Source organism: Alosa pseudoharengus, unplaced genomic scaffold (assembly GCF_046254945.1).
Source record: "Alosa pseudoharengus isolate Yale_2024_CS ecotype anadromous, Long Island Sound unplaced genomic scaffold, YU_APseudo_1.1 YU_APseudo_1.1_scf_3, whole genome shotgun sequence".
Taxonomy (NCBI): domain Eukaryota; kingdom Metazoa; phylum Chordata; class Actinopteri; order Clupeiformes; family Clupeidae; genus Alosa; species Alosa pseudoharengus.
In genome coordinates, this window is record NW_027468718.1 from 28,553,772 (window position 1) to 28,570,418 (window position 16,647).

The following is a 16,647-nucleotide window of genomic DNA, read 5'->3' on the forward strand; positions in this document are numbered from 1 at the left end:
TTCTTGACCCAGGTTCTCTGCCAGTAAAACCAGAAATGTTCCACTAATGAAGGGCCAATTATCACACAATAATTCACAAAACTTTTCTGCCCTGTCCAAGCAAGTTACAAGCATCCTTTTGGCATGGGGAGGAGACCGCCTTGGAAATAGAGATCACACAAGGTCCACCATCACACAAAAGCCACTTCCATGCTGTTCAGAGGCCTGCGGTGGTGAGGTTCACCTTTTAACTTCAGCGTATATTTGCGTTAACATTAGATGCGGTCTGTCCATGTGTGAAAGGGAAGCAAATCTGACAGCAAAACAAAGCTCGAAAAGCCCCAACTGACTCACATCCTATGGCAGCAAAAAATGGTGTCCGTGCTTTTAAAGATTACTATCTAAAATGGCCAAAGAAAGAATGGCACAGAGGATTTGGGATTCTTAAAGAAGTTAATGCACATTTCAGGCAATTGTTCAGCTCTGAGGTAAGCATTTCAAAGCCTCAATAAATCACTTCTCTTCTCTGCCTTGCCAGACCAATAGCCCTGCTATTGTAATTAACTCAAATCTTCCACAAAGACCCAGCGTAGATTTATTCTACTTTTCCACCCGGCCTCTAAAACCAATCGAGTCCAATGAAACCAAACACAAACGAGACCAAAGGAGAGCCTGAAGTGAGACAAGGCTTGAGCTCAACTGGGACATAAATACACCATTTGACCTTTCTGCTCGAGAGGGGATATCTTGAACCATTCCATGACATCTGTTGCACTGAATTTTCTGGGGCATCAATCGATTTCCTCCTAGGATTAAGATACTACTGTATGATTTCCATTCGGATTCCTGGTTGCAGCAGAAGAATATTAATATCCAATCTTCAAATAAAAATAATTTTAACCGCCTTTACAGTTCCATTTGTTCAAACAGTTACAGTCACTTGAGTATTACTAACTTAACAGATGTCAGTGGCTAATGGAAAGACTTGCTCTTTTAACACTAATGTGGGCACACACAGAAGCACACACACAGACACAGACACACACAATATTTCTGTCCCTTTTAACACTAATGTGGGCACACACAGAAGCACACACACAGACACACAGACACACACACACAGACACACAGACACACAAAATATTCCTGTCCCTTTAAAGTTTAAATGAAGTCTGGGGCCCCTTCCAGAGATCCACGCTGTGAAGCCCCTGAGCAGTGCCAAAGCTCTGGGTCCAAGCAGCCCCTGAACACAATGAGCAGTTTCTATTTGTGAACCTTGAGAGCTCTCGCCTTCCTCCCCACAGTTCAGGCTTCCTGCGAGTGAGATGCTAATCTGCGTGAGGTGAAGCGAGGTGAGGTGAGGTGAGGTGCGGAGACGGGAGGAGAGCAGAGCAGAGCAGAGCAGAGCAGCGGGGAGTGCCATGCGTGCAGGCCAGAGGGAGCCAGGAAGCAGGCAAGAGGAAGCACAGGGGGAAACGAGTCTCCGAGGAGCGCCGGCGGAATCTTCTGGAAGGCTCTCATCAGTGCTGGAATTCAGCGCTACTCAAAACAGGGGCCATCCACACCATGAAGGGCCACTGCTGGCTTCCAGATTACATAAATACGGTTTCCTTTAACAAAGGTTGCCTAACCTGCATTCTGATAGAATCATTCCTAGTATATAAAACCTCAAAACCATAGCAGGCAAGGATTTTAGAGCATTCTGACAGCACTTTCTGGTGCCTTGGCTCCAGGACCAAAGCCTGAAGTGATTCAGGGTGAACCCTGTGCGAGTTCTTGTCCTGGTAAAGCCCATCCCATATGCACACAGCCCAGCATACAGGAGGTCCTGGCAGCGCCCTGGGACATCAAACACACAAGACTCCCCTGCCTGGCGTGTCAGTGATAGAAGCCATATGGCGATAAGGTAAAAAAAAAAGACTAATTTTCTTGAGCAGCTGAGGCTCTGTTCTTAGACATCTAATTTGATAACACGCTTGGGTGGAAGGCCTTATTTTCTTCGGCCCCGGGCGGAGGGGGGGGGGGGGAGGAGGGGAGGAGGGGAGTGGGGGAGTGGAGGCTGTGTCTGCTGGTGTCTTCAGAGCCGAGGCGAGGGGCTGGCTGCCAACAGCGGGATTTACAGAGCAGCTGGCCACAGCAGCCAGCGGTCCGACGCACTGAGCGAATGTATTCCACAGGGGCTGGCCTAGATAGCCAGCGCTCAGTCATCGCTGTCTGCCAGAGGAGCCAAGAGTGGAGCCCCAGCATGGCAGGTCTGTCACAGTTGAGGGCGCCGCGTACAGTGTGGGTCGGAAGAGACTAATCGCTCCGCTGAGGAGCCTGAGATTTATTTAGGACCAAACAGATGTTGTGCTCAGTCATGGTGTCTCTGTCTCTGTCTCTCTCTCTCTCTCGCGCACTCTCTCTCTCATTCTCGCTCTCCCTCTCTCACATGTCATCACCTGTTGTTCTCCTCACAACGAAAGGCTTGTACCCGGCCGGCGCTCAAATGTCAGGGGCAAGCGCGTCGCAGTGGAGACCCATGAAAGAACAGAGACAACGGTCAAGGCTGCGTCCCCTATCCATGGACTGTCCAGCTGTCTGACCTTCACAGATGTACCTCACCTCAGCCACCCCTCTCCCACCAGACCCTCGCGGCACTCCCTCACCTAGCACAACAACACAGAGCCCCATTCAGAGCCAGTCAACACACTCAGATCTCTTCTCACTCTCACTGCATATAACACAGAAAGGAACTCTGAGATCAGTCATCTGGGTACGGCCCCTTGGTCTCCCCTACACTTCATCAAATTAACGTGGATTGTAAACCATTAGAAAACCCAACAAGTAAAGGATAACGGCCGACGAGGTGACCTGTTCAATGGAAATAATCCGCAGCACGGAGCCGGAGTTGCCTCCGCCGAGACATTATTTCCATTGAACAGGTCACCTCCAAGGCCGTTATCCCGCTTATCTCCCGTTTGTATTTATCTCCTGTATATTTAGAATATAATTTTATCTATGACTTTCTATAAATTCAGGAATCATGCGCATGAACTACAGAAAATAACCTATTACAGCTACCGTTACACTTCTCTATCTAATCTATTTTGTACATTATTTTTCCAAAATCTTTTCCGCTGTCCATGACTTGACAATCAACCGTTAATTAGGCTACTTTACTGTTGTTATGGTTACCATTCATAAGCGCATTGATATGGAACGGTGATTAAAACATTTTTGGAACTACTTCAAAGGTAGCCTGTTATACGAAGTTAATGGCCACCCCATCAGCCAATCAGAGAAGAGAATCCCATTGTTAAGGGAGATAATCACATCTCTTCCAAATGGAGAGGAAATAAAAGAGGAAGATGAAAATGCAACTTGTGATGTACCATCATGGTATTCTCATAAAGCGCAGCAGAGGCCATTTTGCAAATGGTATGACTCATGCAGGGACTAAATCTGACTTTTAATACCGTAGATTCTTTTTCAATGTAAAGAGTCTGTGACAAGCTGTGAAGAACATTATGGACACTCTAACAAGGGAAAGTCTTACTACTGGACAAACAGAAATAATAATGATTCCATTCCCATCTCATTGTAAAAGAGTCAGGGTCAAGTCTGTGGAAGTGTCTCTAACCCTTCCAATGTGTCCTCATTTCCTGAGGTCTGGGACCTGGGTGAGGCTTGGGTTTCAAACTTTCCAGCTCACGATTCACATGTGCTTTTGATGGAAAGTATGATGGTGGCCAAGCCCTGTTGAAGGCAGCCCGCGATAACCCCCTCTCTATCACAACATACAGATCTGCTCAGGAATAAATACAGCAATGTGCCCAGTGACCACAACCCTTCCTCTTGTCCGGAATGAATCCAAATAGATGGAAACTCCAGTTCTCAAAAGACAAAAGTAGTGGCAGTGATTTTTTATTGGTCGATCTATAAAACACACTAGGACTATGTCTCATGGTAAACTATGAATATTCACTTTTCTCCAGGTACCTCACATAAAATGCAAACATGTCATCTGAATATCCAATGTGACCTGTCAATCAGAAGCTACTTTTGAAAGACAGGGAGGTGAGGAATGCGTAGCTCTGATACTGAACCATTGACCCAGAGTGTTGTTGACTAACAACCATTGGTTCTATTTTGACAGCTGTCAGACACAGCCATCTGTGACTTCAGCAGTGACACCCTTCACACTTGGGTTTGCTAAGAGGCAATGCAGCTAAATAGAAGATTCACACTGTCCCTCAAAATAAACCTGTTAAAACATTGCCTGGAAGCAAACAGCCATGTGGGAATGTTAACTACCTCTAAGTGACAGCCATGAATTCTAAAAATGTGTCACTTTGTGCTCTCCCTCTCTGGTTGTTTAAGAACACACACACAGGAGAGCACCCCACACATCACCTTCAGAATGAGAGAAACATTTCACAAGTAGAACACAAGTAAGAATTTTCTGTGGAATTTCCAAATGGTTCTCACATGGAAGTCCTCCAGGGGGAACTGCAGCATGTCCCGGAGGACATCACTGAGGATCTGGGTCTTCCTCTGGACCAGCACGCTCTCATAGTCCAGCGGCTCGATCACCTTCGGCTTCGCCTGGAGAAGAAAACAAACAAACAAACAACACAAACCCAGTTAGATCACACCAGCAGTAATCATGAGGCCGTGAACATGAGGGTCAAGAGTTTGGCTGATTTCTGGACACTGTCTTCCTGAGTTCAGTCAAATCTCAGGGTCTTCACTGCACGGTTGGTTCTATCACTACTTTTGGATTCGCAGACCCTTGAAGGAAATATCTTAATGTTTCTGACACACTTATTTTTCCTCACGTTCTCTTTGTGCTATCCCATCACGAGTGCCATGAACGTAAAGCGAAAGAGAAAGAGAAGGGAAATGTGAGAAAGAGTGAGAGAGATGAGTGGGGGAAGTGGGTGGTAAGTGATGTTGTTGCTGTGCTCTCTGGGGCTCTGTTGGCTGATGGGACGGAGAGCAGCCGCATCTCAATGCGCAGCAGATGTGATAACAACTCACACAAACCCGCCCCAGCATAACGCTGAATTACTCCACAGGGGAAAGCTTTCAAAGAGCACGTCTCCTCTGTTCTTTCTATTGTTTTCTTTGAGTCAGAATTCACCTTAGAGGGAGAGAGAGAGAAAAAGAGAGACAGAGAGAGAGAGAGAGAGAGAGAGAATGCTTTGTTGAAACTCAAATGATTCGTGCCTTTTATCGGGGGCAGAGTGGGAGGTGTGGTGTGGTGCGGTGTGGCGTGATTGTGGGAGAACTCCAAACATGCAGATGGTACCAGTCTCTAACACCTGATTCACACACACACACACACACACACACACAAACACACACACACACACACACACACACACACACACACACACACACACACACACACACACACACACACACACGCTGTACATTAAGCAAACTGTGACATGCAGTGCTGACTGTTCCTGCTCACACAGAGAACACTGACAGTCCCACTCAGGGGGAAAGGGAGGGTCCATCTGAGTCCAACACACACACACGTCTCCCTGAGCAGTCACAGAGAGACCAAATGGACAACATCATGCGCACACACATACTCAAGCAGTAACAAAAATACCACCCAACTCTCAAAGCAACAGTAAAGCACCTTTCCTCTGTCGCACGCATGCTATTTGTTTGTTTAGCACTGGCTTTGCCAATAACATGTCCACAGACACGGCAGAGTATGTTGCATGATTTAATGAAAGTATGATGTATTGCGACATCAGAAGCAAGTAAAATTTGTAGTTTCTTATGTCTCATTACATTCGAACTACAGATCCGCTACCCGATCTGGGAAACTTACACAGTGCGGTTATAGCCGATAGAGGGCCGCAAAGCGAATACAGAAGTGCTATTCACCCTGTTACGAGTTGATGAACCACTGAAACGATTTTGGAAACATTATATTAGGGTACAAAAAACTCTTTGGTGTTGCTTTAACTTAGAGATGCAAACATCATGGGGCATACAGGAACTTCAAACAGAATATGATATAGCTGTGTTTTAATGTACAGACCACCAACAAATATAAACAGACCCCTGATCTTGCCTTATGATCTATTCTAACTCTGTTGTGTCCTGACTAGATGGTGGCAAGATAGGACATTCAGCCTAAATAATTCAACTGCTGATCAACAACATCTGAAAGAGTTTCTGTAAAACCTACAGAAGGATTTTATGTCTCTGGACAGAAACACACGTATACGGCGTCATGATGAGGGGGTCTCCGGTCGCTGGCCTCCCTCGCCGTGTGCTGATGAGAGGCCTGAGCAGATACGGTCGAGGCACAAGTGTGTGTGCACGTGTCAGGCAGTTTCTTGGCCTGCTATTAAAGTGTGAGAGTATGTGGGGCTCGGCCCCAGCGTGCTGCCTCCACATCTGGGCCCCATAAAACACGAGTGACCTCAGAGGGAGAGTCTTGGACACAGACCCACTCTAATAGGCAGCACTTCCAGACCAAATAGCACGTAGCAAACCAGCTTAGGGTCCAGTAAGGGCAGAACTCTCTCTCTCTCTCTCTCTCAGGGCACTGCGAGGATGGCGTCTGATAGCGATCGCCCCGGCCGCTCGTCTGTCAGCGCCCAGTGGCTCCATCAGACCGTGTCCAGGTGAGAGAAAGCACTTGGGCACGCATGCCCACACACACGCACACATATGCAGGTGTGTGACTGACACGTAAGGCGGCTTGTCTGAAACGTTAAGATAAAGACAAGGTGAGAAGATGAAGGACAGTGAGCAGGTAGGTAGGTAGGCAGGTAGGCAGGTGAGTCAGGAAGATTACAGGGCTGCTCAGAGGTACCAATCTTGTAGGCGCCCACACTTCAGAGACACAGAGTCCAGAACAAAACAAACAAACGGCTTCCGCTGGCAGCTGATGAAATCACAGAACAAGGGGACATGATGGCTCCCAAATACTGACCTTCCACATGCAAATACACACACACACACACACACACACACACACACACACACACACACACACACACACACACACACACACACACACACACACACACACACATACAGTACACACACACACACACACACACCTGTAAAACTATGGTAGTGGAGTCGTAGTTTCCTCCTGCATGGTGACTACGTAGATGGGGTTTAATGATCAACTCCTAGGTGGTTACCAGAGTGATGAGCAGGTGCTGGATTGGAGGGCGCCTGGCCAAGTGTCACATGGCTGACAGGTGACTGTATTCCCTTTGTTCCTTAATAATCAGCCAGACACCGCAGTCACTCTGGTGTTGTGTGCACAGTGAATCAGACCAGTGAAATTGCTTACTCAGTGTTACTACCACAGTAATACATGGAAATATCACTCCAAAAGGTACAACCTGAAACTCATCTGACAAATGCACTAACTTTGATGAGATTATGTCCATTTGTTTAACAAAAGCATTGAATCTCTCTATTATATGGTTTAGTTATGATGACATCCCTCAGACAGTTATTAGCGAGTAGTAGAGCTCTCACCGGTCTGGTATGCCTGCGCCCACTCTTCCTCTTCCCCTCTACCTCTCCCTCGCTCTCCCTCTCCATCTCTTTCTCTCTCTGCCTCTCTCCCTCAGGAGCACACTCCTCCCCATCAGTGCTGATGTGTTCCATATGCCAAATGGAGTGACCATAGAGCCGGCCAACCACAGCAGAAAGGCCCACTCACTCACAGGAACACCATCAGCACCCTCCTCTCCCCTTAGTGACCACAGGCCAGGGCACTGCAGCCACTGACAATCCTCTGGATGAAAAGCCCATTAGCTTCACAGTCTGGAAGTGTCCAAAATAATTGCCAATATCCTCCACATCTCACCCTTTGCCACAGTATCTATTACAATGCTACAAGACTTAATTTAGAACTGGCGCCCAGTTTCCGGAGGATGGAGAGATGTGGTGGTGTGGCTCTAACAATGAAATGGCTTGCTTGGCTCGACACAGTGCACAGATGAAGTGACGCAAATCACTAGCGATGGAAAGGCCTGTTTTAATTATTTATTTGCTCACTGCACTTTTATTACCAATATCTTTCTCATCTCCCATGGATGACACATTTCAGCTATCCATCAGAGTGACAGAGTTGACATTCCAACAAAGTCGATCAGCCCTGCCTACAGCAGGCTCCAGAATGAAATCACACTCTGAATCACTCACCACTAAACAACACTCAACACTGACTTTCCAACTCTCTTAAGAGTTTTGAACACAGCAGATGACAGCAACAGACCGACTACTCATTTATTTTGTGTACACAAAACAACATCTGGCTGTAAGTCCACTTATCTGCAAAATTACACTGAGAGATTTCTGTCAAGGTAAACATGAGTGAGAGTAGCCTTCAGAGGGCTGAAGTGAAACCTGGCGATTTGTCCATGTCAGTGAGAATGACTTTTGAGCCACAGAGGGTCATTTTACAAGCGTTTCCTTCTGAAATTAACTCGTCCAGTCACCCGACTCATCTCCACAGCCAGCCACTGCCTTGTCCACAGTTCCCCTCCAACAGAGCACACAAAGCACTTCTGAAACCTGAGCTTGTGTCATTGTGTGGATTAGACCTCAGATCCCACACTGAGGGCTGGTCCAGATTTTCAGCACAACTTTTAAAGTCTCCTCAAAAAAACCTCCACACAAACACACATACTAACAGAACTGAATAAAACTATATAATGACATCACAACACCGGAAAAGAATAATTTACCAAAACATCCTGTTCTTCACACACTGAAAATCACAGTCACACAATGCCCCACCAGTTAAAGCACATGTCAGAAGTCCTGCTCGCACAGTAACGTATAACCCACTAGCTGGACCGACCCGGCCGGTCATCAACTGAGTGACTTACCACCACCTGTGGCACCGGCTCCACCTCAGCCTCTGCAGCGGTCAGGCTCTTGTACTGCTGAGGAGACTCAATCACCAGCTCCTTCTTGGGGGTTTTGTTCGCTCTTCCCTGCATGGTCACAGTCTTTCCCTGTCCAGAACTCTCCACGCGGTGTTCCCTGAGGTCAGCACCAGGCTAGCATGTCCAGCGGAGGGACGGCTGTCAGCGGAGCAGCGCTGGAGTGGCTCTCCAGGGCAGCCAGGCACTCTACAATGGGGCTGCTCACTCGCCAAGACCCAGCCTCACACACTCATGCACAGACTCTGTCTAGCACACACACACACACACACACACTCACAGTCGGCAGGGAGAGGGGTGGCCCCTCCTACACTCAGCTGTGCTGCCTGGGGGAGTTACTACAATTTCACACACTCACACACACTAACACACACTAACACACACACACACACACACACACATACACACACATACACACACACACTCTCTACATACTCCTCCTTCTACCTGAGTCATCTGACCCCATGTCGTCCACCTGCAGGTTAATGATAAAGTCCTAACAATAGTAGACAAAAGAAGAACATTCCACTGTCTCCACTGACTATGAAGAGACAGACTGGACTTCTATGTGCAACAAGAGGGAAAAGTTCTACTGTTTCAATTTTGAGATATGTGAGAGGGAGGGAGAGAGAGAGAGAGAGAGAGAGGGAGGGAGAGAGAGAGAGAGAGACAGGGAGGGGGGGGGGAGAAGCAGAGTAAGAAAGAGACGTGTGTGTGAGTCTGAGATATTGAGAAAAGGACAGGACTGCTGTTAAAATATAGGACTAAGAATAACCTGCAGCAACTCGTTGATAAAACAAATAAAGTGCAGCAAAGCACAGACTCATAAATTCACTAGATAAAGAAGATACAGTGAGCACAGAGAATTGGACATACTACAGGAAACTCACAGGAACTGCGACCAGTGATTTGCCTCATGCCAAAGACACACATAATCCTCCAGACACTACAGATTTAACTTGTAGTGGGATCCCACAGGATAAAAAAGCCTTCAAAAATCCTGACCCATATAGACTCACATTGAAAAGAACCAAACTGGCTCGGATGATGTGAACTTATATACAATACATTCTTACATCTACTGTCCAGAGAAACTAGTGATATAGGATCTGATCAAATCACTACCAACGTCCCTTCCTTCCCCACCAAGAGATTGTCTTTCCTCCAAATGCGGACCAGATTGACGTCTGTTCTTGGCAATTTGTAAGGTGAAGGCTGGTGTCATAAAGATATACTGGGCTGAAAATTGATAGTGCAGTTCACCCGTGATAGCCCTTGACACAACACTTTGGCCCCGGAAACTTTTTATTCACACAACTGCCTCTTGGATGTCCCACGGCTCAGATATGAGGGATTACGCTTGTCTCCTGTCTGGGAGAGCACGTGTTGACCTGTGTGTGTGTGTGTGTGTGTGTGTGTGTGTGTGTGTGTGTGTGTGTGTATAGGAGGGAATGTACACTGTTTATCCATCTGCTGGAGCGGCATTCCTGAAGGGGCACACCCCTCTCAGGCCAGAGGGTCCGGAAGGTTTCCTCTGGAGCAGAGTGGAGCTGTGGGGGGTTGTGTGTTAGTGTGTATCCCTTTACACAGCAGAGCTCCCCCAAACCAGACTGGGGGAGACAGACAGCCTCTGACGGGTGCACCTGCAGCTGTTTAACACCCCCTCCCCCACCTGTCACCTGCCCATGAAACTCCAAGCTTAGGGCCCTCATGTAAACACACACATAAAAACTACAACTACCCACTAGCTTTTAATCAGGAAGTACACACAGCCCTCAGGCCTGGCTACAGACCGCATGTCGCTGGCAGTCCTTGTCTGAGAATGACTGAGGAGGAAGTGTGAGGGTGAAGTGTCTGAGAGGGCTTAGGACATGACGGCCCTCTGGGCAGGATGAGTTACTGTCCTCAGCCTTCCTGCCGGACGCCTCTCAACAGCGGCAGCACAAGTCTGAGCCTCAGCAGTGCCTTCCTGTCCGATAAACACTGTCCCTCTGCCACTTGAGCGGGTTCGGTTTTGTCAAAGGGTTTTTTTTCCGGAATTTTTCCCCCACCGGTTTTTGCTCAATGATTCTCTGAAACTGAAACTCTGCCGTGAAAATTGGTTGGCATGTAGCCCCACTAGCCTGATAAGGAATAGAAGCTTTTGGTCCCAGCTGCAAGTTCGAGACCTTGCAGTGCTGCGCATATCTGGCAGAATGTGATGCATGTTTACAACACAAACACGCATCACATTCAGCCAGATCTGCGCAAAAATCTAGACATACACACAGCGATGTACGTCTGCAACAGCCAGTGTCAGAGGTGTACTTGTGCAATGCGGATACAGGTGAATACTCGGGAGTCGCCAAAGTATACTTTGTTGTTGCAGACTGGTCTTAGTGAAGTACTGCACACAAACCTGTACTGACACACACACATACACACACACACACACACTATGGTACAAATCGATGGTTACGTATGTAACCGTGGTTCTATGAATTTCGGATTCGAATTTCAGCACCGCCTCTGTCGGTCAGGAGAATTGAAATAGAACTAAATATATCACAAAGCAGTGTGCAATATCATAAATCATCAATACATTTGTGCAATGCAAATACAGATGCACATTTAGGTGTCATCACAGAATACTTAGTCTGTTGTTGCAGACTTGTCTTAGTGAGGTACTGTACACAAGCCTGTGATTTTTAAAATTGGTTTAACATTTTGTGACATGTATACTTAAAGGGATATTCCACCATTTGGGGAAATACACTCGTTTACCACCTCCCCTTGAGTTAAACAATTGAGTTTTACCTTTCCCCAGTTCATCCAGACGTTCTCTGAGTTCTCGTTCTCTGAGTCTGACAGTAGCACTTTTAGCTCCAGTTCATTGAATCAGATTAGACCGTTAGCATCTCTCCTATAGTATATATACTCTATATACTATTGATCCCGTGAGGGAAATTTGGTCTCTGCATTTATCCCAATCCGTGAATTAGTGAAACACACTCAGCACAGAGTGAACACACAGTGAGGTGAAGCACACACTAATCCTGGCACAGTGAGCTGCCTGCAACAACAGCGGCGCTCGGGGAGCAATGAGGGGTTAGGTGCCTTGCTCAAGGGCACTTCAGCCGTGCCTACTGGTCGGGGTTCATACCAGCAACCCTCCGGTTACAAGTCCGAAGCGCTAACCAGTAGGCCACGGCTGCCATAAGCTAACGGTCTAATCTGATTCAATGAGCTGGAGCTAAAAGTGTTACTGTCAGACTCAGAGAACGGCTGGATGAACTGGGGAAAGGTAAAACTCAATTGTTTAACTCAAGGGGAGGTGGAAAACAAGTGTATTTCGCCAAATGGTGGAATATCCCTTTAAGCGGAAATTTGAGTTTTAACAACCACTGAGCAACCCAGGGGAGAGCATGTAAGACCTGCAGTAGTTGCAGGAGTAGGGGATGGATAGAAGTTGAGAATTATTTTCTTCGATAGTACATGCAACACCATGCGGTGGCCATACTATGTACCACTATGTGATGCATCTATTTATTTTACTATCACACAAGGTATTTAATTCAGAAATGTGGTCTCATTCCATGCTACAAACATGTTTTAAAAAGGTGATTTACAATGATGGTCGACGTCATGACTCATGAGACTTTTGGAAACACTTTGTTATGCAGACAATCTTATGGTTTTCTGGAGTATGTATTATCCTGTGGTTTGTGTCTGTGGTGGTATTCGATCCAGCAAATAACCGGATGATTGTCTATGGGAACACAGAGTCAAACAAACAAGCAGAACACACATTCCTTCAGCATAACATTAAGCAACAGAATGGCTTCTGGGTGTGGACGTGGGAGCAAACGGAAAAAAAACCCTCGCTCATGTGGACACAACACAACACACATCACAGCTAGTTTTCACCCAGCACATCTCCTCCGATGTGTTGATGCTTTGATCAAAGTACCATGAAGGCTGGCCTGAGGAGAAGCAAAGGAGTGGGGACCTGCTGATTGGCCCGCTCTGCTCCTATCGGCAGCGGAGGGAGATAAGGCAGAGTGCACTTCAAAGACACTTCCTCTCTGCTCCACAGCCCCTACACACTATTCCCATATGGATGGCAGCTCGCCTGCAGAGAGTGGCTGCTGGGATATCTGGGGGGTGTTGATTCTGGGGCCCTGGTAGTTCTGTAGTGCTTCAGAGGATGGTGCGTATTGTTTTAGCAGATCCCAGTGCCTCAGCATACAGCATTATGTGTGCACTTAAAAAAAAAACAGAAAAAAGTCTAAAACTCTATTCTCATTGCAGGTTATACTATAACGTAAACAGGAAATAGTACCACTGGCAACTAATGGCCAGAGCAAGCAAAACACTTCTTTAGAGGAAATGTGTTTTTGTGTATGTATGTGAGTATGTACAGTATGTGAGTGTGTGTGTGTGTGTGTGTGTGTGTGTGTGTGTGTGTGTGTGTGTGTGTGTGTGTGTGTGTGTGTGTGTGTGGTTGGTGAAATATATGGCAGAAATGCCATAGGAAAATGTTCAATTATCTCATCCCAACTGGCTTTTCCATTGCAGATTCTTAATAGTCTCATTAAAGGTATAGCTTCCCTTTTCCTCCTTTCCCAGTAGTCCAGTTTAGCTCTTTTTATTGAGCCGTGTCATCGCTGAAGGCTCAGACCTCTGTTACATAAAACAGCAAATCCACAATGGAAGGGTTGAGTGATTACAAATCCACAATGGATGGGTTGAGTGATTACTAAGAGTGGTCGTTCTTTTTAATGTCCCCCAGTGCGTCCAGTTCCTAACTAACTCGGAGGAACTTTAAATCCCTCAACTAAAATACACTCATGCTCTGGCTGGCTTACACCGGACACCCCGTTCCCGCCATCTAAGACTGGGAAGCACTGGGGCGGAGGGCATTACGTAACGGACGCTTGATGCAATAGCTGGGGCTTCTCAGCAAGTGACGGGGGGGGGGGGGGGGACACAAAGGGTGTAACCTGGAATGCAGCAAAAACAGACTTCCATTCCTAGAATCAGGGGCCAGTGATCAGGCCATTTCCAGTCAAGCCACAGGAGAGATCAGAGGCCGTCAGGTGAGAGAGAGAGAGAGAGAGAGAGAGAGAGTGAGAGAGAGAGAGAGAGAGCGTGACTGTAAGTCAGTCTTAACGCCTGAAGGAATGCACAGAAGGAAGGGCTGTGTGCATCATATGGGATAACTCCAGCCACAAATGACGTCAGATGAACATCACAATAGACTTGTGTGGATTGTGACTGAGCGTTCTGAACTTCCTTCATCAAATCAACAACAACCCCCTTTGTTTTGGGAGAGCGGAGACGTTTGTGTCTTGAGCAGGGCCAAACGTATTGTCTACGGCAGGACAGCAGCCGGGGGAGAGGCAAACAAAGCCTGCGTTGCATGGCCAGGGGCCGAGGGGCCGGGAGTGGGAGATAATGCTCTCCAGCTCCGGGCCGGTGTGTGTGGGAGAAGCCCATAGCCACAGAGTGCGGTTGGAGCACCACGGCCTTATCAGCACGTCTGGATTCCACTGTCCCAAGCGTCCGCTGTCGCTGCGGTTCGACTTTCGGCATGCCGTGGACGTCAGAGGATGGGATGGGCAATCAGAGCGAGGCAAATGGCAGCCTACAATGGGCTCTTGCCCCAGCGCCGCTGGGGTTGTTTTGCTGGGCTGCGCTCACGCTGCTGGCTGGCTGGACTGTGCGAGACTGGAAGGAGAGCTAGCAGGCCATTGTTTTCTCCTGGATGTGCTGGGGAACGCCCAGGCCCCGGGTCTAAAGCACTCATTATCAGTATGCGCCGGTGTCAGACTTTCCACTGGCATAGGGGTTCGAAAGAGGAGAAGTGGAGGAGACAGAGATAGGGAGAGAGAAAGAGGGGAAGGAGAGAGAGAAAGAGAGGAAGGAGAGGGAGAGAGAGAGTGGTGGAGAGTGAAAGAGTATTTTTCTGAGAAGTGTTGGCTAGAAGTCAATATAGTACACTCCTTGCATGAGTAAACAGCAAACGCAGCTCTTTCTGATGAAACTCATGCACACATAAAAAGCTAGTAGCATAAGCAGAAGAATGCTCAGTTCTCATAATTGGGAGCACATGCGCATGCTGAACGATGTTAAAGGGCAATGAGGTAATTCCACATCCAAATGACTTAAGCTGAAGACCCACACACGGCTCTGTGATATCACGCATCGAGTGCATAACACCATGGCTAATTTTAAAGATACAGACCAGACCCGTTTTCTGGTCATTTTCCTTAAGCGAATAATAGCACTGTTATTCTGAACGTGGAGTTCACAGCCTGGATGTTTTGTAAATATAGAAAAGTGCGCCATTTACTGCATGCTGTTGATAAACCGTGACTCTACATTCAGATGTGCCATTATTTTTAGCGTCAAGGTGGAATGTTCAAGATGGAATGTTTTTTCTTTCATTTCACTCTTTAGACTTCAAACAGGTGAATTGTTCATCATTGATTGGTAAAGCATTACTTAAAGCTAAATGCTAGTGTGAGTATTCAGGAATGCATGTGAGAAACATCTGAAAGTGTGCCCTCCTAGGCTCACCGCCGCGCTCCTCCTCTCGCCCGCGCGCAGGAATGGGCCACCACCTTTCCCTAAACAGGCCTGAATTTCCTGGAGGAAGGAAAAGGGTGCGCTGCAGTAATCAGAGCCTGAGTAAAACAACAGAGCCGTGGCCTCTCCAAACAAAGCCAGGCTAATGAGCAAGCAGAGCCGGACCTCTCATTAGCCCGAGCGCCATGAGTGTAGCAGGCCTGCTGACCTCTCACCCCGCGCCATATACCACACACTGAGACCCGCAGAGACCAGAGCTGGGGGAAATTCACAGGACCTGTGGTCGTCATATTTAGCTACACAACACCACCCACCAACCCCAAATGGAGCTAGTCGAACAGGATATAGTTGTTGGGGTGATTTCATTACGCAACTGTGCAGCCTCGAGAGATTTACGGTATGATGACAAGTTAGACGCTTTACATTCCAACGATTAGCAATCAAAATAGATAGAAATAAATGTCACAAAACCAATCCATATCGTCAGTCATATCCAACTGACATGCCTGTCATCCAAATACACATATGGGCCCACTCCCATTTCTCCAGCAGCCATATGCTTATTGCACTTATACACCTGAAGATCCTAATCCAATAACATCTCTGCTGCTAACCACAGGCAATGTCACTCATACACTTTAGAAATGTAAGCATCATTGGAGTAGACAGAATGAGGAAGACTAGCAGTTAGGGTTTACTGGCAACAAAGTGGCAGCGCAGGCGTACCCAGCTAATCCCACCACAGCCTTGGCAAAGCCAAAACCGTGACAGAGTTCAAATCCCCTGCGCTGGGCCAGTGCAGCAGGGAGTCTATTGATCTCAAACACACTCACACCCCACTGAGTCTGCAGATGAGGGCTTATTCTGCCAAGCATATCAAGGAAGCAGAGGAAGAGGCTGCTCTAGTCCTCACACAGCTTTGTTTCCATGAATATTTGTCCAAATGTGGGTTATGCAGTGAGCCAGTGACAAACCCAACCCACCACTAACACCAGTGCTCTGCTCTGTTCTACTGAATAATTGATCAAATACTATGTGACCTTCTCACTGAAACAAAGTAGTTTGCGTGTAAGAGCAACCTTCAGCATGAATTTATGAACACATTTATTCGAATCCCCCAAATGAGAGGAAACCCATCACATCCTCATAAAAAGAGATGTTTGCCATT

The 16,647-nt window shown here is 47.2% G+C and overlaps 1 protein-coding gene across 7 annotated transcripts in view; it reads right to left on the reverse strand.

The window, feature by feature from the left end:
- Positions 1-16,647, reverse strand: part of LOC143100566 (dedicator of cytokinesis protein 9) — an 80,475-nt gene that overhangs the window by 36,951 nt on the left and 26,877 nt on the right. For 5 of the 7 annotated variants that reach the window (XM_076263858.1, XM_076263854.1, XM_076263860.1 and 2 more), the window contains exon 2: positions 4,450-4,566. In XM_076263858.1, the coding sequence (XP_076119973.1) occupies positions 4,450-4,566 (117 nt within the window). Of the gene's footprint in view, positions 1-4,449; positions 4,567-8,852; positions 9,132-16,647 lie in introns of those variants that run through there. The other 2 variants (XM_076263861.1, XM_076263855.1) reach the window with 1 other exon arrangement.